The sequence below is a fragment of the Cydia pomonella genome, chromosome 22, assembly GCF_033807575.1.
Source record: "Cydia pomonella isolate Wapato2018A chromosome 22, ilCydPomo1, whole genome shotgun sequence".
In the NCBI taxonomy this organism is placed as follows: Eukaryota; Metazoa; Arthropoda; class Insecta; order Lepidoptera; family Tortricidae; genus Cydia; species Cydia pomonella.
The window spans coordinates 10,312,529-10,335,508 of NC_084724.1; the positions used below are offsets into that span (position 1 = coordinate 10,312,529).

At 39.2% G+C, this 22,980-nt stretch overlaps 1 protein-coding gene across 2 annotated transcripts; it reads left to right on the top strand.

The window, feature by feature from the left end:
• Nucleotides 1–202: 202 nt before the first annotated feature.
• LOC133529935 (reticulon-4-interacting protein 1, mitochondrial-like) lies at nucleotides 203–21,054 on the top strand. Of its 2 annotated transcripts, XM_061867718.1 has the most exons (13): nucleotides 203–272; nucleotides 500–575; nucleotides 3,697–3,777; nucleotides 4,339–4,504; nucleotides 5,483–5,653; nucleotides 7,004–7,144; nucleotides 8,701–8,815; nucleotides 9,267–9,392; nucleotides 10,508–10,629; nucleotides 13,804–13,966; nucleotides 14,715–14,835; nucleotides 16,306–16,425; nucleotides 18,004–21,054. In XM_061867718.1, the coding sequence occupies exons 2-13, from the start codon at nucleotides 528–530 to the stop codon at nucleotides 18,088–18,090; spliced, it is 1,461 nt and encodes a 486-aa protein (XP_061723702.1). In that variant the 5' UTR covers nucleotides 203–272; nucleotides 500–527; the 3' UTR covers nucleotides 18,091–21,054. The 2 variants fall into 2 exon arrangements, with proteins under 2 accessions (XP_061723702.1, XP_061723703.1); XM_061867719.1 differs by lacking the exon at nucleotides 7,004–7,144.
• The last annotated feature ends 1,926 nt before the right edge of the window (nucleotides 21,055–22,980 follow it).

Here is a 22,980-nt window from a genome sequence, read left to right on the forward strand (position 1 = left end):
GATGTGACTATCGTCAAAACATTACACAGGAACATTACGATCTGCCTGAGCTTACGATCGACCACCACTAATTGAAATTTCCCGGTATATTTTTATGATATTGCAAGCCCTAAAAACAAGTTGTATTTATTGTTGGAAATAAATTAAAATCTAGAAATGTCAGCGTTTTTCATATTGTCTTGAACAGTGTACGTAAACGTTACATGCCTGTCAAATAATCAGCTGTCAAAAACACGAAAAGGAAAACACGGTGGGGGTTATGTTTGTTTAAGGTAAAGGAAATAGAATATTTTAGTCATGAATTAATCTAATTTGTGAGTTGTAATATGTCGAAATACGTATAAAAAAATATTTTGACCAAATTTTCTATATTATTACTAATTTAGTAGCCTTAGTTTTGTCAATGACGATCTATTTTGGGTGTGCAGTTATTTAGGCCGATTTTAGTCCAAAGGTTGATGTTTGGATGTGCATTTTAACTGTCGTCTGGTTTAAACAGACCCTCCATCATCTCGTGGTGCCGTATTATGGACGAGCTGAAGCTGAAAGCTGGAGAAAAGATCGGTGCTTTACACGTAAGTGATTCTTACTGCTTCCTATTTTCCCGGAAGTTTTGATGTTTTGAAATTTGTTTGTTTGTTTGGAATATGTGAAATGGGTCAGTGGTGTGTTATTCTAGTGAAAACTATTGTATATTTTGACTCTCAAATGACTTTGCTCTCATTTTCGCGGATGAATGACCCTGAACTTATATAATACTTAATTACCTGTATCAAACGCTAAAGATATGTTTCATATTAGATGTATATTATAGATCTGATAGAATAAATTATTCTATGGTAATTCTGGGTTCTTTAACTTTCTGAAAATACTTAAAATATAGTTGTTATCAAAATGAAATTGACATGATGAATGAATTACATCTTTTAACCTATAATATTTTTTAAGTGTGGAATCGCAACTATTGGAATTTGAATTGAATTGTGTTTAACTAAGATCCAGTTTTTGAAGTGAGAACTTCTTTAGCAGCACTGTGCACTTTTTGTGATGGGGAAAAAATGTTAAACTTGCGACAGGTCACATGACCGACAGATTCGACAGATTGAAAATTCGTAAGACGGACACGTGACTTAATTGAAAAACTCCATGATGGTTCTAGTAATGATGATGGTGTAAGAGTCATTGAAATTATGGATGGAAGTTGATTTTTATAAGATAAACTTTTTAATGTTAAATAATTGTAATCAGTCTTAAGTGTTCAATTTTTAATGTAATATAAATTGTCATGTTTGTGTATGATAGAGCAATAAATGAATATTGTATTTTGCCACATAAATGATAGTACTGATAATTAAAACAATTCCTGCAAAATTATTCCCTAACCATTCCAAAATATCAAATTCACAACATTAATATTCAAGTTTTCACTTCTGCCTGCACTCCCGGAGTGCAACACATTGTTTTTTTTTTAACTCACAACAGTTTAGATAAGATAACATTCTCTAATCAGAACCCTGAAACCATGGCCAAAGCTGTTGCTGGGCCTGCATTGTTGTTATGGAAATAAGTTATTTCTAAAAAAGGAGAGTCACTTTCCAGATAGATTTCCATACATTGACCCACCTGTTGCTATCTCAATAGGGAATATTACTCAAAGCTCTGTGTAAGGGGTGCCACTACCACAATCCATCACAATTTGAGAGAGGTGTAGAGCGAAACCAAAGAATCGGAAATTTCATTATATAACCTCCCTATCACTCTTGCATATTCAATCGATTAAGAGGCAGACTAAATTTCGATTTTCGCGTTTCCCGGCAGGCAGTTTAAGGCACAGTATGTATAAGTTAGTCTATAGTTTACGATAGATATATATATAGTTTACGATAGGAGCTAGTGCTGCACTTTGGAGGCAGAACATTGCAGTGATACTCCCTATTGCATGCCCATAATTTATATTGCTGTCAAACTCGCCCAGTGACATTGATAACCCGCATCATGGGCGGGACAGAAATACAGTGTGTCCCTAGCCATTGGACAAAGCCGAAATGTACATATGCATTAGGGTATTTAGAACCAGTGTACAAAGTATCATAACAACGGGTGGAGCTGTTTCGAAGAAATTAACAAATTACCATTTTTTTTACTTTGGAGCAGCCTGTATGTGTTAGTAGCTCCTAAGATAATATCCTCAAAGAATAGTATGGAACCTTCTTCGACCTTTTTGATTATCTTTTTTATTTATGACACTAATAAGCTTCAGAAAAATGAAATTCAATGACTTTTGAAAAATGTCATCATTATATAATATTTCGAACAAATTGTCAAAAACACTGCCAAAGATTAACACACCTTTTTAAAAAAAAAAAAAAAAAATATTTCAGGTACACCAACCCATAAGACACATTACAAAAAAAAAACTAAAAATAGATTAAATAACAAACTTAGCAGCTACAAACATAATAAATGATTACAAAAATAAATTAAATTAATTTTTTTGTCGTCGATTATTGCAAATAACTTTTGTTCGATAAAAAATTTTTTTTTATCTTTTGTTCTAATTTCTAATAAAAAAAATATTAACGTCAGAGCATTTCTGAGAACTAACCCTACGTGGGATTTCAGGGTTTGTCCAATGGCTAAGGTCAGCCTGTATAATTATGCATGTGCAATAGATATAGCAACAGTGACCCACCTTCTATGAAAATCTATCTGGAAAGCGTTTTTGCTTTATCAGTAATATCCAAAGGGGAAAGGTTACTTTCTGCTATTTCGAAGCAATTTTTCTCTTTGGACACTGCCATTTAATTCTATAAGCCGTATATGTTTACTATTGTTAATTATTGTTCTTTAGTTCCATATCAACTGTAAGAATGAATTATTGTGTAGTATGTGTATTACTTTTGCTGTTACATACACATAAAAAAACTCAGTGAACCTTACAGATAACCTGCTTTCCTTGTTTTTTTTTTATCATGAAGTATTTTCTATATGTTTTGTCGTTATTTATATATATATATATATATATATATATATATATAATATATATTATCTACCATACAGAAATGACACTTCCTATAAAACAAAAGTTTGACAGAGATTCAGGGACGAATCATGCTATTCCTTTCTAATGTATGGCGCTATCCCTTTCGGCTATTTTTATATATTTAGCCTAGTAATACAAAGGTATTACAAAGAATCCCATTGTTGGGAAAAGGCCTCCCCCATCTTATTCCAATTCCGTTTGTCAGTAGCCTGCCTGTTCCATGTTAATCCCGTAAAGTCAGCCAGCTCATCACTCAACCGAGTTTTGGCTATTAAGGGTTGTCAAAATTCAAGTCATTATCTTATCTGTGGTCGTGCACGCAAAGGGACGTCAAGTTGTGCCAACCCTAATGATTGCTTGGAGCAATGCTGAGCCGAACGGAGCCGAGAATGTCCGAAAGGAAGAGTGTCGCCCCACTGGCACCGCCCACAATCACTCTGCTCTGGCATTAAGTACTGTAAGGTTTTCTTTTGTGCAATAAAGGTTAATAAATAAATAAGTACTAAAAAATTGTCTTACAACTATATTGCTCACCAAACTGGAATTCCAGTTTGTTGGTGATGGCTTCCAAGTTGTGTAGAGTAAGCTGCTCTTTCTCATATCCATATATGTATATTTGAGACGGATAAATGTTGCACTTTACACATTAACAGGAAGCAGCAAAAACAGCAGCGGGTACTGGCCGGTCCCGGGTCGAGGATGCTGTCAACCACACCGTTGATGTCCTTAACAAGGTACACTATATTATAGATAATTACACAACCCTCTTTATAGTATTTTATGCAACCGTTGTATAAGAAGGGTGTGCTCGTGGCGTATTCCTTTACAATGTTCACCTACGCTTTCGGCTCCGGCTCACATTGTAACTCACGCCATTCGCCTTTTTTGACCTACTTATACAACGTTGCATACAATACTTTTTCTGCGAGTCAAAAAAAAAATCTTAATTTAGGTAAACAAAGCAAAAGTATATGGCTAAGATACGCGAGCAAGGGTTCCGTACCGTTGTATGGGAGGCCCCTAAAATATTTATTTTATTCTGTTTTTTAGTATTTGTTGTTATAGCGGCAACAGAAATACATCATCTGTGTAAATTTCAACTATCACGGTTCATGAGATACAGCCTGGTGACAGACGGACGGACGAACGGACAGCGGAGTCTTAGTAATAGGGTCCCGTTTTACCCTTTAGGTACGGAACCCTAATAACTGCCTCAAAAATGATAGAAAAACTTCGTGAGCCCCTACAAAGCTCTGCTTATTGCTAGTATCCCCTAATGGTATCCTGGTTCTCAGATCCGCGAAGCGTTCAACGACATCTGGCACCACGAGCTGATAGCGGAGGGCCGGGACCGCATCGCGGCCTGGACGAGAGACGCGGCGCAGCGGATCAGAGATGGCACACCCCCTCTTTCTCCTGTTCTTCTTTATGAGGAGTTGGTGGCGCTGTTTACAGATCGAGGTATGTAGTTAATTCTTCTTCTTCCTGGCGTTGTCCCGGCATTTTGCCACAGCTCATGGGAGCTTGGGGTCCGCTTGACAACTAATCCCAAGATTTGGCGGAGGCACTAGTTTATACGAAATCGACTGCCATCTGACCTTTCAACCCAGAGGGTAAACTAGGTCTTTTTGGGATTAGTCCGGTTTCCTCACGATGTTTTCCTTCACCGAAAAGCACCAAGCACCATTCACCTCCGGATTGCAAGTCGCACGCTACACCGCTAGGCCACCAGCACTTCTATGTAGTTAATGTTTCTACGAGTTAATAAACGAAACGCGGCCCAGCGTATCAGAGGGCTTACTTCCCCTTTCTCCTGTTCTGCTGTATGAGGAGCTTTTGCCGCTGTTTAAAGATCGAGGTATGTACCCTGGTCCTGGTATGGTGCCAAAGTTTCTAAGCTATTATTAACCATAGCTGATATTATGGACGAGAGTGTTGTTATTTCTGCATGCTTGTGGCTCTGTTTTAAGATCGACGTATGTCTCATAATTGGGTAAACAATCCATCCATTATTTTATAAAATACTGGGGTAAGTGTTCCAAAAATCATATGTTACAATCCTGCAGTATAGACCCGGGAATGTCCTTAAACTACGTCCAAAAGAGAGGTATGGGCAATGTGAATGTTATCTCGCCTTGTGTGGTAGGGCACAGCACAGCAGATGTCATTCCAGATCTAGAGCAGAGCCCAACTGGGGAAGTACCTCCACCTTACAGAAAACCGCAGCCAAATAACACTTGACCCTACTCATAGTGTTGTGTTCCTGCCGGTGAGTAAGGTTGCCAGAGCTCAACGAGGGGGACGGGGTTAGGGTCGGCAACGCGCATGTAACTCCTCTGTATAAAAAATAATAACGTAGTATAAAAAAAAATGCATTTAGGCATCCATCATAATTTCAAAAGTACCAAAGCATTGTCTAACCTGTACTTTTATTTCCAGTATGGCGTCGCAGTATGGTGATATTCGCTTGCGGCCTAGCGTTGGGCGGCGGCTGCGGGCTGGCCGTGGGGCTCCGCTGCGGGACCCACGTGCCCAGCGGGCCACATGCGCGCGCATTACACGCGCAGAACGACCAGAGCGTCATTCTCGTTGAGGATGCCACAGCGCCGGGTAAGGGACTAGTAACCTGTGTTTATTTACCTCATCACGCGTTAGTGTGTAATGATAGGACTATTACGAAAGTTCGTGTTGCGTTTGACGCGATTTGTCTGCGGATACACGAAGATCCATTGATCAGAGCGAGTATGAACTCGCCGAGGATGTGATTCTAGTTGCATACAGGCTCACTAAAAATGAAAAATATTTATATCTGTTTCGTAGACAAATGTTCAGGTGTTTTTATACGTGATCTAGACGGGTAGAAAACTCCAATTTTTTATATAGATGACGATTATCGTCATAATTTGACCCTACTCATAGTGTTGTGTTCCTGCCGGTGAGTAAGGTTGCCAGAGCTCAACGAGGGGGGTGGGGTTAGGGTCGGCAACGCGCATGTAACTCCTCTGGAGTTGCAGGTGTACATAGGCTACGGAGACTGCTTACCATCAGGCAGGCCGTATGCTTGTTTGCCACCGACGTAGTATAAAAAATTATCTCTTCTAGTAGTAGTATTAGTGTCTTTCTGGACACTATGAGGATTGTGATAAGAAGAAGTACCCACTGCATGACAATAGTACATTGTGGAACGAGGGTTAAGTGAAATTTGGAGTGACTGTAAGCGTCTGTTACGGTTTACGGTTCAATTTGTAATGGTTAATGGTCAATTCTAAATAACGTTCGACCAACACTGACACCTACTTAGTTCGTATGAATTAGTGACACAATTTTAAAAAAAGCTATAGCTCCCTCGGTAGTTATGCCTTTTTCACAATCCATAACTCCCGCGGGAACAATACATGCCTTTGCCCTTCAGTATACTCGTACTTGCATGAAATATAGTAGATTGTGCAACGAGGGGGGGTAAGTGAAATTTTGAATACGAGGGTGGTAATTCCCGACAGTCGCAGGTTGGAGGGAATTAAAGACCCGAGTTTGCAATATTCTTACCCCCGGAGTTACACACAATGTTTTTCATCACACTTGCGAAGAAAAAACTAAATTTTAAGCGAAATAATTCTTAAATACGGTGACATATCAAACATTCGTCCGCTATTTTGTAATTTCTTGACAGGCGAGGCATCGAAGGCACAGACCTATTCGGCATTCAGCCACGATTGAAAATTATGTAAAAATATTTTAAACGGCTGTTAAATTAATCAAATTAAATTATCTTAAACATAAAAAAATTAAATTATAAACGTCAGTATTTTAAAAGTAAAACTCATTTATGCTACTTGGTTTGTATGAATAAGTGACATAATACAGCTTCAGCACACCTGCATGAAATAAGATCTTTTTCGAGAAAGTGTGACGAAAAGATCTTTTTCGAGCAAGTCTGATGTAAATTGGTGTTGTGGACAGCGGCGGGCGCGGGCGAGGTGTTGGTCCGCGTGCAAGCGTTCAGCGTGTGCCCGAGCGACCGCGCCGCCCTGCGCGGCCGCGGCGCCGGGCTGCGCGCGCTCTGCGGCCGCGCCCAGCCCGTCGTCGGCCGCGGGTTCGCAGGTTCGTGTCTTTCCTCCTCGCGTTTGCCCCAGCTTTTTGCCACGGCTCATGGGAGCCTGGGGTCCGCTTGACAATTGGGAGAATCAACTTTTTAGCATCACTCGTTGCCATGGTTACGATTAGTTGTCCAGGGGACAAAAGTTCAGTGAAATACGGATTTTATGGTACTTAAATGTATCAAACTTGCGTTTTTGTGGTCGTTATAACCAATGTCCATAATGGGCCCCCTACTAAGCATGATAATAGAACGGCATACAACGTCTCTTCAAACAAACTGTGCCACTGTTGTCCCTTGGACAACGGGACAGGATAACAAAACAAAAAAAGTTGATTAACCCAATTAATACCAAGAATTGACGGAGGCACTCGTTACAAAAGCGACTGCCATCTGACCTTCCAACCCAGTGGGTTAACTAGGCCTTATTGGGATTAGTCTGGTTTTCTCACGATGTTTTCCTTTACCGAAAAACGACTGATAAGTATTAAATGATATTCCGTCTATAAGTTCCGAAAAAGTCATTAGTACGAGCCGGGGCTTGAACCCGTGACCTCCGGATTGAAAGTCGCACGCTCTTACCGCTAGGCCACCAGCGGTCCAGTTGTTAGATTTATATATTATCTCGTGTCCTGGCAGGGACTGGTCGTCCAATTTACCATTGCGCAAGCGGCAAGCTGAAGCGGATTTAGCGTGCTTTTTTTTTTACAACTCGTTACAAAATCTACTTAATTGCCTTAGTTTAGACAGGCCGGCACTAATTCTGCTTTGTGCGTTAATGAAGTTTATTCATCTGTTGTTATACATTTTATTGAACATACTTTCACACGATTTGATGTATTTTTTTTAGATTTTCGACTCTTATTATAAGAGTTAAGAGAGTTTAAAAATATGTACCTATGGAATTTGTTTTTTTTTTCTGCTAATGCTTATAAAAATCGACGGATTCTAACAGACAAATTACTTGAGTGACCGAGTCGTATGCGTTGGCATATTATTGTATCGATTAACGTATTAATTTTACTGATAAGTTTTGGTTTCTTTGTTCAGCATATAATATAATAAGTATTAATATTTAAAAATATTAGTGGTAACACGTTGTAAAAAAAAATGTAATGCTAACCACCAATTATCTGTTAACCTGTTGCTACCGGTGGGAACCTATAATTGGCTCTTTGTTATTTATATATATAACTATTGTGCAATTTATAGCTGTTGGTTCTCCGAACAATAAATAAATAAATAAAAATCAAAAATCGAAAAAAAATCAAAGGAAAGGGCATAGCTATGGTTAACCTACATCAAATTAGGTACGTAAAGATATTTTCCATAGTGTCAATATCCTTAGAGGAAAATTGGAACTACGTTTGTATGTAGAAGCGGCCGTCCCCTTTCCTCTTAAAAATACGACTACAAACGTCCACGTAATAACTGTTTATTTTACCCCTCATATATATAGAAAACGATGTCAGTAGTGCTTATAGTCCTAAGTCCTAGGGCGCCCCGGAGGTGCACAGGGCATCCTCAGTTCAGTAGTGGTTATAGTGAAGTGGTATTTCAGGAGTGGTACTGGACGTGGGGTACGGCGTGGGCCACTTGGAGCTGGGCGACGAAGTTTGGGGCTGCGTCAGCGAATGGAGCGGGGGCGCAGCCACCGAATTACTTACGATACGCAGGTGAGCAATGGCGAAATATCTGTATTATGTAATAAGGAGTGGTTCAGTAAAAAGTGGCAGTGAACTATCTGTTTGCTAATTACAAAGCAGTTTTTTTTTTAAAGTAATCTGTAGCATAGAGAATTTGAAATGGAGGTGTGTTGTCAAAGAAAACTTTCGGCGTTCTAAAAGTTTTAATTATGTGTCGAAAGACGGCAGTAAATTTACGTCGCTACAAAGTTTTCTTTGACAATCCACCTCTATTTCAAATTCCTTGTTTGACCAAAATTGACCATTTGATCGCTCGAAACGATGCTGCTACAACCTTTAGCCGTTGCCCGATAAGATGGCGCCACTTCTTGATATTTAATTTAACACATATCAGTGAAAAAATAAGGATCAAAGTCTGCTTTGCTGAAGTTGAGACTATTTTTATGGATTTAACGTTAAATTAATATTTAACTTGTTTCAGTACTCGAGTGAGCAAGCGGCCTCACGGCCTCGCAGCGGACGCGGCGGCCTCGCTGCCCTGGGCCGGAGGCCTCGCCCTGCGCGCCCTGGAGCGGCTGCGCTGTACCTCGGAATGTAAGGGGAAACGGTAGGCAAGTAGGGACAGTGTGTTTGTCAATTTTCTTGTATGTTTTTCCCTGCACCATCTTTTGGTGTTTCTGTTTGGCCTTATGGTTGATGGTTATTCCCACTAGTTACCACCAAGTTGTTACCAGTGGTAACTACTGGGAATTTTTGTCCAAGTAGTTACCACTGGTAAGGTGGGATTTTTGTTTCTCAGTAGTTACCACCAAAATTTGGTTAGCGTTCAATACTAATAAAAACAGTCTAAATATAGGGTAGTGCTTTAATCAATAATTAATTAAGTAGAATTAATCGCTTTTAAAGCACTCTTTATTTATACTTTACTATTTCTACTGTTTTTATTAGTATTGAACTCTAACAAAATGTTGGTGGTAACTTCTGGGAAAAAAAATCCCAGTAGTTACCACCAAACCGAGTTGGTGATAACTAGTGGGATTTTTTTCCCAGTAGTTACCAGTGGTAAAAGGTGGGAATAAAATTCCCAGTAGTTACCACTAGTAACAACTTGGTGGTAACTAGTGGGAATAACCCTGGTTGATTGGTAGAGAATGCCTTTCGGCATTAAATCCGCCATTTGTGCATAATTGTTTATGTTTTTATTTTATTTGGCTGCGGTTTTCCGTTACCTGGAGGACCTACCCCAGTTGGGCTCTGCTCTAGATCTGGAATGACATCCGCTGTGCTGTGCCCTACCACACAAAGCGAGATGACATTCACAATGCCCATACCTCTCTTTTGGATGTAGTTTAAGGACATACCTGGGTCTGAGTTACGTTTGTGCAATAAATTGTGATTCAGGGATGAATTATGTTGTCCCTTTCTAATGTATGGCACTATCCCTTTCGGCCATATAGGGTTGTAAAAATTCAAGTCATTATGTTAACGTCAAGTTTTGCCAACCCTAATAATTGCTCGGAGCAATGCTGAGCCGAACGGAGCCGAAAAAAGCCGAAAGGAGGAGTATCGCCCCATTGGTATTGGCACAGCACAATTGTACTAATTGACTAGCACGTTATATTTAGCGAAATAGCAATGCGAGCTCCTGTTTCAAAATCTTTATGGTGGTTAATTGCGATATTGGACCTTATTTACAACCCACTAAAGTTCAGTTTCCCTCAGCATGGTGATCTGCGGCGCGGCGAGCGGCGAGGGCTGCGCGTTAATACAACTACTGACTGCTCGAGGCGCACACGTCTCTGTTCTAGCCCCAAGGAGAGCTAGGAACGCTTTACAGAATTTAGGTAAGCTAATGGGAACTTTATTGTATTGAGTTATGGTTCATATTTCGACGACCGGTCTGGCCTAGTGGGTAACTCAAAAAATTCAGAATTCAACATTTTATTCTGCAAGTAGGCCTCAAGGGCTCTTTTACAAGTCAATACAACATTTATAGTAACATCATATAGTGACATGAAAATACATAACAACATTTATAAATACAACAGCCAATACCTGGGTAAACATTACATTATGTTAATCTTAAAATAAATAATTACTACAATACAATAGAGATTCTACACGCCTAGACTCCTTAACTCAAAAAAATCTATTTAATTTAAGATTAGTAGTTAAGCTAGAATAATGCATGTTTTGACGACCAGTTTGGCCTAGTGGATAGTGACCCTGCCTACGAAGCTGATGGTCCCGGGTTCAAATCCTGGTAAGGGCATTTATTCGTGTGATGAGCATGGATATTTTTTCCTGAGCCATGGGTGTTTTCTATGTATTTAAGTATTTATAAATATTTATATATTATATATATCGTTGTCTAAGTACCCTCAACACAAGCCTTATTGAGCTTACTGTGGGACTTAGTCAATTTGTGTAATAATGTCCTATAATATTTATTTATTTATTTTATTTATTTATTTATTATTTTGGTATGAAATAAACAGATTAATTTTTTTTAAAGACGTATAGTCTCTCCTGCCCATGAAACCGATGGTCCTGGGTTCGCATCTCGGTAAGGGTATTAATTTGTGTGATGAGCACAGATATTTGTTCCTGAGTCATGGATGTTTTCTATGTATTTAAGTATTTGTATATGATATATATCGTTGTCTGAGTACCCACAACACAAGTCTTCTTGGCTTACCGTGGGATTTAGGCAATTTGTGTCAGAATGTCCCTACAATTAAAAAAAAATTATAATAGTACTGGCTCCGGAACGGGCAAGGTATACTTTAGGAATCTTGGGTGAGCTATTAGTGATTTTATTTTTATTGCATAGAGTTCATATTTCGATGGTGGTGGTAATCACTGGCGATGCTCATACAGGGAGTCTCTCATCAAGGGGCTTTAAATTTAGGCCTCCATTCTACTGGTTACATTGAGCTACTTTTATTATGGGACCAACCCCGAAATCGCGTTTTTTTTTTTTTCATTAGAGTTGAGCGCGCTCGGTTACTGAAAAGATCGCTCCTAACTAGTTAGGACAATCTCACAAATTTACTAGTAAGGCCTTTTAGTACAGCAGTACACCTGAGCATAATAATGTAACGGAACCGTTTTTGCGGACGTTTTGTAAAATAGTACAATTCTAAATTTGCTGTCTCGCTTACTCCCGTGAGCTGCAACGGACTGACGGCTATGTGATGTCTCTCCCATATTAGCCGAGAGCCGTTCGGTTTTCATCGCACGCGCTCGGCGTTAGTTCGGTCGGATCACTCGGATCGCTTTGCTGTCAGTCTCACTCCTCGCTCTCTTTCCGTTTCGCGTGTAGTTTACTAAATTGTACTAAGAGCAGAATCATTAGGGGATAGTTCGGTCTAATACAATGGAGGGAATTGTGTCTTTTTGACTTTTTCCTACTCCTCTACTGTTATCTGTCATTTATGCATTCATTAACACGAATATAAGAACATACATAAAAGATTTCAAGAAAAGTCTATATTGTCTATTCCTCATAAAAGCTCTTGTGCTTTTATAAGCTATAATGTTACTGCGATTAATGGCTACCAACCTAACAAAACCAAAACGAATACAGTTTTAAACTAAGTGCATTGATGCCAACTTACAAAATATTCATTTGGTTGCATAGTAAAAATAATTACTTCATAAGTCAGAAACACGCATGTGACACCGGTAATATAGCAACACCCATAGACCACGAAGACCGCTTAGCGTTGCTTGTTAGTCTCCGTAGGCTACGGTGGCCAAAATTGAGAAAAAACTGTCCAAAAAATTAATTTAGCAAGTAGCAAGTACCAGGGCCTCATGAGTTACGAGGAGGTGTCGCCGACCGGCCGGCCGCGGCCCGGGGCGGGCCGGGCGCGTAACAAGGTATGCTCGCGCGTCTTGGCTATATACTTTTGCTGTAATTTGTTTACCTAAATTAAGATTTATTTTTGTTGACTCGTAGGAAAAATATTGTATGCAACGTTGTATAAGTAGGTCAAAAAATTCTCGTGGCGTATTCATTTACAATGTTCGCCTACGCCTTCGGCTCCGGCTCACATTGTAACTCACGCCACTCGCCTTTTTTGACCCTTCTTATACAACTGTTGCATAAAATACTATAGCACATGTACTACAAAAGCCTATTTTTGTCAGATGTTGATCAGATGTCGATGTTGTATATGAAAATAGGCGGGTCCACGCATTTTCCTCGCCCCAGTCTACATTGTGCGCGAGGAAATCGCCTCGCGCGTATGCTCGCTGTGTGGTCCCGCCTAATGACAAACGAATTCTAAATTTGATAGACGTATGTATGTATATACTTTATTGTACATAGAAATAAAAACACAGTTACAGAGTAAATTAAATACAACAAAGGCGAACTTATCCCTGTATGGGATCTCTTCCAGTTAACCTTTGAGGAAATGAGTAAAACAGAAGTAACGGTGAATGAATGACAAACACAAACAAAAGTGTACAATCACTGAAATTAATGAAATGCACGTTTTGAATACACATTGATACAAATATACATAGATAGAAAAATAACCATAAAATAATGCATACATATATATATAAATAAAAATAAATAAATATTCAATGTATAATATAAATAAATATGAATTCGAACCAGAAAAGTAAAGGAAATTAAAAAAGTAGAAGTACTCAATAGAACTAGGAAGTCGTAACCAAAGTATCGGAAAGCCACAATTTTTTAAGCTTCTCCTTGAGTGATGCTACAGATTGGGATTGCCTCACGGACACCGGAATCTCGTTCCATAACTTGACGGCATGGACAGTAAAGGATTTCTTGTATGTGCGCGTCGTATCGGAAGGAATCTTGAGTAAAAGATTGGTGCTTGATCGAAGGCGATGAACACTACCAGCAGCTAAATAACTAAACCTTTCGGAAAGGTAAGGTGGCGAAGCAGGATTAAATAGAACATTGAAAAGCAATGATAGGACATGCACATTGCAAATTTGATAGACGTATATGAGCTACGTATTTATTGTCGCAGGAGCACATGAATACGTGGAGCTAGACGCCAACAACCACAGCACGGCGCCGTGGGCGGCGCTGGCGCAGCACGGCGGGCGCGCGGGCCCGTGGGACGGCGTGCTGGCGTGCGGCGGCGCCGGCGCGCCCGCCGCGGGCTGCGCGCCCGCCCGGGCGGCGCTCAAGTGAGTACAGACCACCGCCATCTTTGTTTTCTTTTTTTTTTATACTACGTCGGTGGCAAACAAGCATACGGCCCGCCTGATGGTAAGCAGTATCCGTAGCCTATGTACGCCTGCAACTCCAGACGAGTTACATGCGCGTTGCCGACCCTAACCCCCTCCCGCCCCTCGTTGAGCTCTGGCAACCTTACTCACCGGCAGGAACACAACACTACATAGTATAAATACGTGGAGCTAGACGCCAACAACCACAGCACGGCGCCGTGGGCGTCGCTGCGCTCAAGTGAGTCTTGAGCACCACAATCTCATTCACGCACTCGCGATTTACGCATGAATGTGAGGGTCTTTAGGTGGAGTAATTTTTGAGATGATTAATAAGGGGGCTAGAACTGCGCTCAAGTAAGTGTCGCTCAGCACCATCTTTGTGTTCTTACGAAATAATGTCACTCTACGCAAGCGCGATTACTTCGCGCCGCGATTTACACACGAATGTGGAGGGTCTCTAGGTGGAATAATTATCGAGATGATTAAAAAGACCGCTAGAGCTGCGCTCAAGTAAGTGTCGCTCAGCACCATCTTTGTGTTCTTACGAAATAATCTCACTCTACGCACGCGCGATTACTTCACGCCATGACCGGTTTACACACGAATGTAGAGGGTACTTTCACGAACTTGAAAACAGCGATATTGCCATCCTGTTCATTCCTCTATGAATTCTACCTCGCGTGACAGAAACAACTATTTGTTTCAGAGCTACAGCTGCGCGCGACGCCGTAGTGGAGCTCCGCCCCACTCCTCTGATCACGGACCGGCTGCCCATCCCCTTGTCGGTCATGTTCGCCGCGTCCTTCTATACTTTCAGAGTGTTGAGGGTAAGTTAGAAATTAGTACATTACTGCAGAGGCCGTGAAGTAAGGGATTGCAGGACGAGATTGCGGTAAAAGCGAGTCATGCTATCCCTGTTCCCGCGAAGGATTGTATAGTGCTTTTCTCAAACAATGTAAGAAAATATTATAATTAAAATAACTACTAAATAATCATTCAATCAAGCAAGTACATACGTTTAAACTTGACATTTGAAAAAGCTATTCGAGCACTTATAAATTTAGTACCATTTTTTTTTATGTCGCAAGTATGCTTACAGAGTGAGTGGTAGTTGGCTGTATGTAAGATTTCCTTTGTCAGTCTAATTTGTGAGTGAATTTAAAAAGTTAGAGCAGCGGACAATAATGTACGGTTCATACTAACTCCCTACATTACTTCTTGGCCTAGGTCAAGAAGTAATGAAGGGAGCTATAAATGAGCAATTTCATGTCTTCATTTCGTGACATTAACGCATACATTTCGGAGTATGTTTGAGAATACATATATTATTGCTCTTTGGAGAGTATGGTGGTAATAACACGACATTATAGGTAAGAATTTAAGTTCATCCCCTCTTGTAAGGGCCTGTTTCGCAATGTCCAAGCAAAGCCTCGTAAGACTCAGTGTGGTACCGCCGAACCGGCTAATTCTGGCTTGCGGATTGCTACACCGAGTAAGGCGCTCTACGTATCGCGCTTGCATCACACCGCCACGGCTGCTGAAGTGGTGGAGTATGTACACCAGAAGACCGGCTACACGCTAAGGGTGTTCCAGCTTCGATCGCGCCACTACGTGCATTTCAACTCTTTTGTTGTGCGCGTGCCGCGACCGCTGCAGGGGACCATCGAATGCGCCGACTTCTGGCCGAAGGGTGTCGTGTTTCGGAGGTTCCGGGGCAAACTGCCGAATCCGACACAAGAGCAGCCGATTCAACGGAGCCACGCCGTTTTGTCGCCTAAATAGTGTTTAGTTGTAATTTTATAAAATGTATATGTATGTTGGTCTGTAAGGTATTTGTAATATGGGCCTTGTTGCCTGAATCAAATATTAAATAAATAAATTAAAAAGTCCTGAATAAGCTACTTGCCACTTATCTGACGAATAGTCATCGTTGGCGTTTCACAATCTTCAAATGAGCATAACTGGTAGATCAAGTACTAAGTTCTGCAAAAAGTTTTATATGCCAGTTAATCTATTTGTTAATTACCTATCCAATACTTTAATTAGACATTGTGAAACAGGCCCTAAACATCTTAATTTTCACGACATTTTAAAATATAATCAAATTTCTTAGCTAAGTAAAAAATGTTTTACCGGTTACATAACGTTCAAGACACCAACACATTCATGATACATAATTCAACCGTTTAGCCGACAATGGGGCATATTTTAATATTAAGTAATCATGTTGTCATATAACAATATTCGGTTTTTAAAACGTGAGATTGTCAAGTTTTAATATGAAATATGTTTGGCAGTGGGTGCTCGGCTGTGGGACCCACACGGACTGGCTGGAAGAGAAGCAAAGGCTAGCCGATGGTCTGACCTCTCTGGCTTCACTGGTGAATGAGGGCACACTGCGCCCTGTACTGGATAAGGTGAGTGAATATACTGCAGACTTCGCGTTAAGTATAATGAAAAATGTGTTACAATAACTGGTTTTCACACGTCACTTTATGTTTGTGTGTTTATAATGTTCATTTACAGTACATATGGGGCTACTTTATAGCACTAGTGCGAGAAGTAGCATATTACGTTACTGTGTCGAACATTTAAAGGGCCATATGTACTGTAAAACGCTGTACGATACATGTGCGAATAGGTAATTCGCAACTCGTGTCGATTTAAAACACTCCCTTCGGTCGTGTTTTAATTTATCGCCACTCGTTTCGAATTTCCTATTTTTCGCACTTGTATCGTAATGTACTATTGTATGTTTCATCTTCCTCGCCTCTGTGATAAAACAATGCAACCTAATTGCGTTTGAAATTGTTAGAGTTGTCTCGATGAGTATTATTTGTCTGTGGAAAGAAAAGTACAGTCAGTGTTAAAAGCTTGTTTTCTTCCTCGCGTTGTCCCGGTATTTTGACACGGCTCATGGGAGCCTGGGGTCCGCTTGGCAACTAATCCCAAGAATTGGCGTAGGCACTAGTTTTTACGTTTTTACGAAAGCCATCTGACCTTCCAACCTAGAGGGTAAACTAGGCCTTATTGGGATTAGTCCGGTTTCCTCACGATGTTCTCCTTCACCGAAAACGAGTCGTAAATATCAAAGATTCTGTATGTAATAGATTAAGATCTATACTGTGTAAAATTATTAGTTTATAAAATATAGTTAATAATAAAATATTACGAATGTTATACCATGCGCTGGCAGATGCTGTAATTGGATACGGTTTAATAGCTTATGGACGCACCTTCAAAACTTATTTGGACAAAATATTAAACTTACAACTACGGCTATTAAAAAATATAATTGATAAAAAACTAAAGCAAACTGTAGAAACGACTCTTATTTAAGAAATTGAACATCCTGCCAGTGCATGATAAAGTTAAGTACTTAATAGCAGCTGAGCAATTTAATAATCCCAAATTTAAAACTCCGCGAGTATATACCCGAGCGCCAAGAGGGTTACAGCGTCGTAAATACGTGGAGCCAACCGCTAGCAACTACTATGGTAAAAGGACACGCAGCTTTATCACACCGCGAATATTTTAATGAGTTATCAGTAGTAGAGTGATCTTTAAATCAAAAATTAAGAAGTTGCTAATAGGTACAACGCATGACTGAATAAATAAATAGGATAGGTAAATATACTACAACAACTTATACTGTGTTAATATGATATAAATATGTATTAACCTTAGTATTATAAGTTAATCATATCATTTAGATTAAGGTACTAACGTTGAAAATGAGTGCCTCATTTCGCCGTTAAACGTAAGTTTGGCAAACCTAACACAAGTTTAAAATGTACCATACTATTTGTGATATTAAAAAAAAAATGATATTTCATACATAAGTTCTGAAAGAGCCGAGGTTTGAACTCGCGATCTCCGGATTGCAAGTCGCACGCTCTTACAGATACACCACCAGCGCTTCCACCGTTTTTCACACCTATAACATTTTAACTTGTAGTTTTAAAAAATGGGGTTCTTTACCTTTGTATTTTCAGGTATACTTACCAGAGGACTTCGAGGCTGCCCTAGCACACGCGTGCAGCGACGAGGCCCTAGGCACAACCGTCATCAGGTTCCCTTAACCGTGCACTTAAATAAAGCAACTTTACCAGTGAACCACGGATCACGGCACGCGCGTTAACCCCCTTGGTTAAAAAAAATGTATAGTCGTTCGATTTGAAGCTGGCCCGAAGCGGCTAATCTTTTGTCTATTGTTAACTAAAACCGAGCAAAAAAAAGGGTCGTATAATTATAATTGGCACCTGAGCGCGGGCTAGTCCAGCGCTCAAAAAACCAGTGTAAGTGTGCTCTCCGATAACGCGCCTTTGTTACGCATATCGAGGACACATTTTAGACTGGATCGGTAGCGTTCGACTCGCCGGCACTCAGTAACCGTATAGGGACCACACAAGAAATCGCAAATTATTTTTCCATTTATTCATTTTGAATCTTATTTCAATTACCATAGGAGTTGTAATTAAATAATCGGTTAAAGTGACCGGGCCCTTTTTTGCAGGTAGTGGCACGCGCCATTTTAGTTAACTATAGACAAAGGATAAGCCGTTGGGGGCCAGCTACAAATCTAACGACTATGCCCGTGGCCTTCGGGTTAGTGCCAGAACTGAGTGAATGAAAAGTGAGCGGCCTGGCGCAGCATCTATCCTCCTAAGGCCCAAGGTCCTACCTATAGGACTTATTCAGTTTGATGAAATTTAAATCACATTCAATTGGAACAGTCGAATTTGTTTTGTTTATTTCCGTTTACAGACAAAGCAAAATCAACTCTATTTCCTACGCTGTAGGTTCAAAGGGTGTAGCAGGATAGCCTAGGAAAAACTGCCCCCAGCGATTTTGGGCCGAAACTGTAATCAAACGATGCCTTTTGGGGAGGTTATACTCTGCACAAAGTTTCATCCCTCTGTTACCCCCTGGGGGTGAAAAACACCCGATTAACCCCAAAACTGTTTTAATTATTTTTTCCTAAACTATGAAAGTGACGAATTTGAAATTTTGTACAAATATTAATAAGACTAAAAGCTATGTGCTAAAAAAATATTAACCCCCTAACCATTTAAATTCTTGTAAAAAAAACAAAAATAAAAAAAGAATCACCCTGTATATCAAGTTTGGCTCATGGTACACACACCATTTTTTTTTTCAAAAATGAACCAGTTTATATTCTACATTATACAAAAGTTTCATGGACCTACTCCAGAAGGAACATTGCGAAATTAATATGTATTGGCTCTTTGGTGCGTACTATTCATTGAACTCCCACTAAGAGCCTTGCATTATTAATAAACAATGGCTTGCGATCGGACCGCTGCTCGTGCCCGATTTGAAAAAGGTGGGGATAAAGAAGTATGAATCAAACTCATTTGTATTTATAAAAACATTTTTAGGGTTCCGTAGTCAACTAGGAACCCTTATAGTTTCACCATGTCCGTCTGTCTGTCTGTCCGAGACTTTGCTCCGTGGTCGTTACTGCTAGAAAGCTGAAATTCGGCATGGATATATAAATCAATAAAGCCGACAAAGTCGTACAATAAAATATAAAAATTTAATTTTTTTGAGGGTACCCCAAAAATTCACCCCTACACGTAAAGTGGGGGTAAATTTTTTTTTTGCTTCGATCCTACAGTGTGGGGTATCGTTGGAAAGGTATTTCAAAACTAATAGGGGTCTTCAACAAACATTTTTTGATAAAGTGAATATATTCGGAGATAATCGCTCCGAAAGAAAAAAAAAATGTGTCCCCCCCCCTCTAACTTTTGAACCATAGGTCCAAAAAATATGAAAAAAATCGTGGAAGTAGAGCTTAAGAAAGACATTAAATGAAAACTATAGCGGACATGATCAGTTTAGCTGTTTTTGAGTTATCGCAAAAAGTTTCCCCTTCATAGTAAAAAGACTTTAATTAGGTACTGATTGTGCAAATTTGCCTATTTGTTTAACTCGCGTGAAAGGTACCGTTTCATCCCTTGGTTAAATTGTGACGGAAGAGTAACTACGGAACCCTACACTGAGCGTGGCCCGACATGCTCTTGGCCGGTTTTTTTTAGTTATTTTGTTTTCGGGTCCGACGAGACGTTGCGTATTAAGCATGATATGAGTATAATGATTAGTGGCTACGAAATAGTACGTTTATTTTAATTTCGCAATGTTACTTCTGGAGTAGGTCCATGAAACTTTTGTATAATGTAGAATATAAACTGGTTCATCTTTGAAAAAAAAAATGGTGTGTGTACCATGAGCCAAACTTGATATACAGGGTGATTCTTTTTTTATTTTTGTTTTTTTTACAAGAATTTAAATGGTTAGGGGGTTAATATTTTTTTAGCACATAGCTTTTAGTCTTATTAATATTTGTACAAAATTTCAAATTCGTCACTTTCATAGTTTAGGAAAAAATAATTAAAACAGTTTTGGGGTTAATCGGGTGTTTTTCACCCCCAGGGGGTAACAGAGGGATGAAACTTTGTGCAGAGTATAACCTCCCCAAAAGGCATCGTTTGATTACAGTTTCGGCCCAAAATCGCTGGGGGCAGTTTTTCCTAGGCTATCCTGCTACACCCTTTCAGTGGCAAATTACTGGAGTTTCATTTGTGTGGCTAGGCCTTAGGAGGCTATGGCTACAATGTGACAGACGGACGGACAGAGTCGTACCAGGGTCCTTATGTACATTTTTAGCACGGAACTCTAAAAAAAAAATGCAAAACCTTGACGACAAGCACGCCGAACGCTTCGCTATACGCTCGCCATACCCTTCATACCTACTGAGGTTAAATATGCGTAGATTAACACAGATGGCGCTGTAAGTGAAATTGTTCTGAGCGACAGGTGATAATTTGAATTCAAATTTTAAGTTACGATGTTTCTGGAGAATCCCCAAGATCTTGTGGAGTTGAGAAGTATCTCGGGGCAAATAAAATCCATCAAAATATGCTGCTTTGTTATTGCAATTTTAATCATATTCTGACACGACAAAAATACCAAGAAAATATAAACCATAGACTATGAAAGGTAGAGGTAAAGAATACAATCTCCATAGGCAGAACTGTTGCAAATGTGTCCAGCTGTCAGCTATAAATAATAGTTCCAAATCTCTCCAGAGTAGCGCTAGAGTAGATAAGAACCTAGGCGTTATTGACGGAGTGAAGTGCGCTGTCTATGATTTGATTTTTTTTTCAAGTATTCTAGGTATTGTAGCGCCACCTATTTAAATTTGACGGACACTTTTTGGTGTATGGAGATTCTCTCTACCTTCGATACCATAGACTAAATATCACAACCTGTCAATTATAACAAATTCTCAGCGCCCTCTGTAGCGAGCAATCGACAGTCTGTAACCCCATTGAACTTGATGATAAATTACTTAAGAAAACAGTTGAAAAACGGACGCGTCCTATGAATTGAACCCGACGTATTTTTGCCTTTAATTATATTGAAACTATGACAGTTTTCATTTTCTACGTTTATTAACATTTTGAAAAAGTTTTAAGATTTGATAACTTTTGTAAATTTTCCAAAGCATATTTTTGTATCTACGAACAGACTTCATATGAAAATATGTAAGATTTATTCTTCTGCCATATTATGTCTAAACTAATAATAATAGGAAATAAAGTTTTTGATGTATATTTGAAACTTACCAAAGCTGATGTTTTATCAAAATTGGGATTTAAAAAATGTAGATCCTAATATAATTTATAAGTATTTAAAGAAATAAGCGTGACCGATTTATACACAAACTTAGCAAAAAAATCGGAAAACTAATAAAAATGTAATGTTAAAATTATACTAGTTATTTATTAACTTTTTCGCCGCCATTGACCTGATATAAAGTCATTAAATTTCGTGCCCTACACGCCACGACTTCATATCAAGTCGTGGTTTTGGTCAGGTTTGTATACGTGCAATTTTTGACGTGGCGTTGATGACACTATTTCTTCATTGACGTGGCGGCGAAAAGGTTAATATGCAATAGTAAACCTTAATGCAATGTGTGAAGGTATTTATCACTGTACCTGTTGTCGGCTATTGCCGACAGTGGCGTTCTTATGCCATATTAAGTCAAAGTCATGTTATATTAAGTAAAAGCATTGATACATTTTATATCAGATTATACTCAGTTTTTAAAAAACGCCATCTATTAATAATATACCTCTTAATCTGTAAATAATCTGTAAATCTGTATTTTGGTTAATAAATAAAATGAATTGATCTGTAAATTATGTTCCTAATAAATTAATCAGCGAATGTGAGATTCTGAGACCTACTAGCATCGGATCAAAATGATCTTTATCAAAAGTCCGATATGAGATATCATCTTTTGAATAGACTTTCAACTAAATCTATTATAATTGTATTGAACCACGAATGTAGACCTCAAGTCGGTGCCAATAAATCTATTTGTTCTTGACTGACGAAGAAGGGATTATATTTACGTTGTCATAAAGAACGTATGACTATAATATGTAACAAAAATAGTGGGCATTAAAGGGCTAAGGAGCAAAAAATATTATACTTTTAAAATTTGGGCAAAAAAATTTTTTTTATGTGTATGTATGTGTTTCCTGCACGCGACACGTTATTTCTTTTTACATCTTAGCGAAAAAAAAATGCAATGAATAAGTGTATTTTCTCGGCGCACCTAATAGAGGCCTCGGGCGGCCAGAGGGCTGGCCACTATTTCGCACAGTGCATAAGTATCGCCATACAGCGGGGAAATACGGCCAGACTTCTGGGCACCTTGCCCATTGACGGCGAGCCTTTAGTTTAAGTACTTAGTAAGTTTTATTATGTTTGTTTATTTCTTTGTTATCAGTTTATTTTTTATTTTATTTATAGATAAATTTTGCGAGTTTCCTTTATAAAACTTTAATGTCTGTAATCTGTCAGTAAGTAGGCATTTAAACATGTTTTCACAAGAATTATCATTATCTCTAAAACACGACCATTTTCAAAAAACT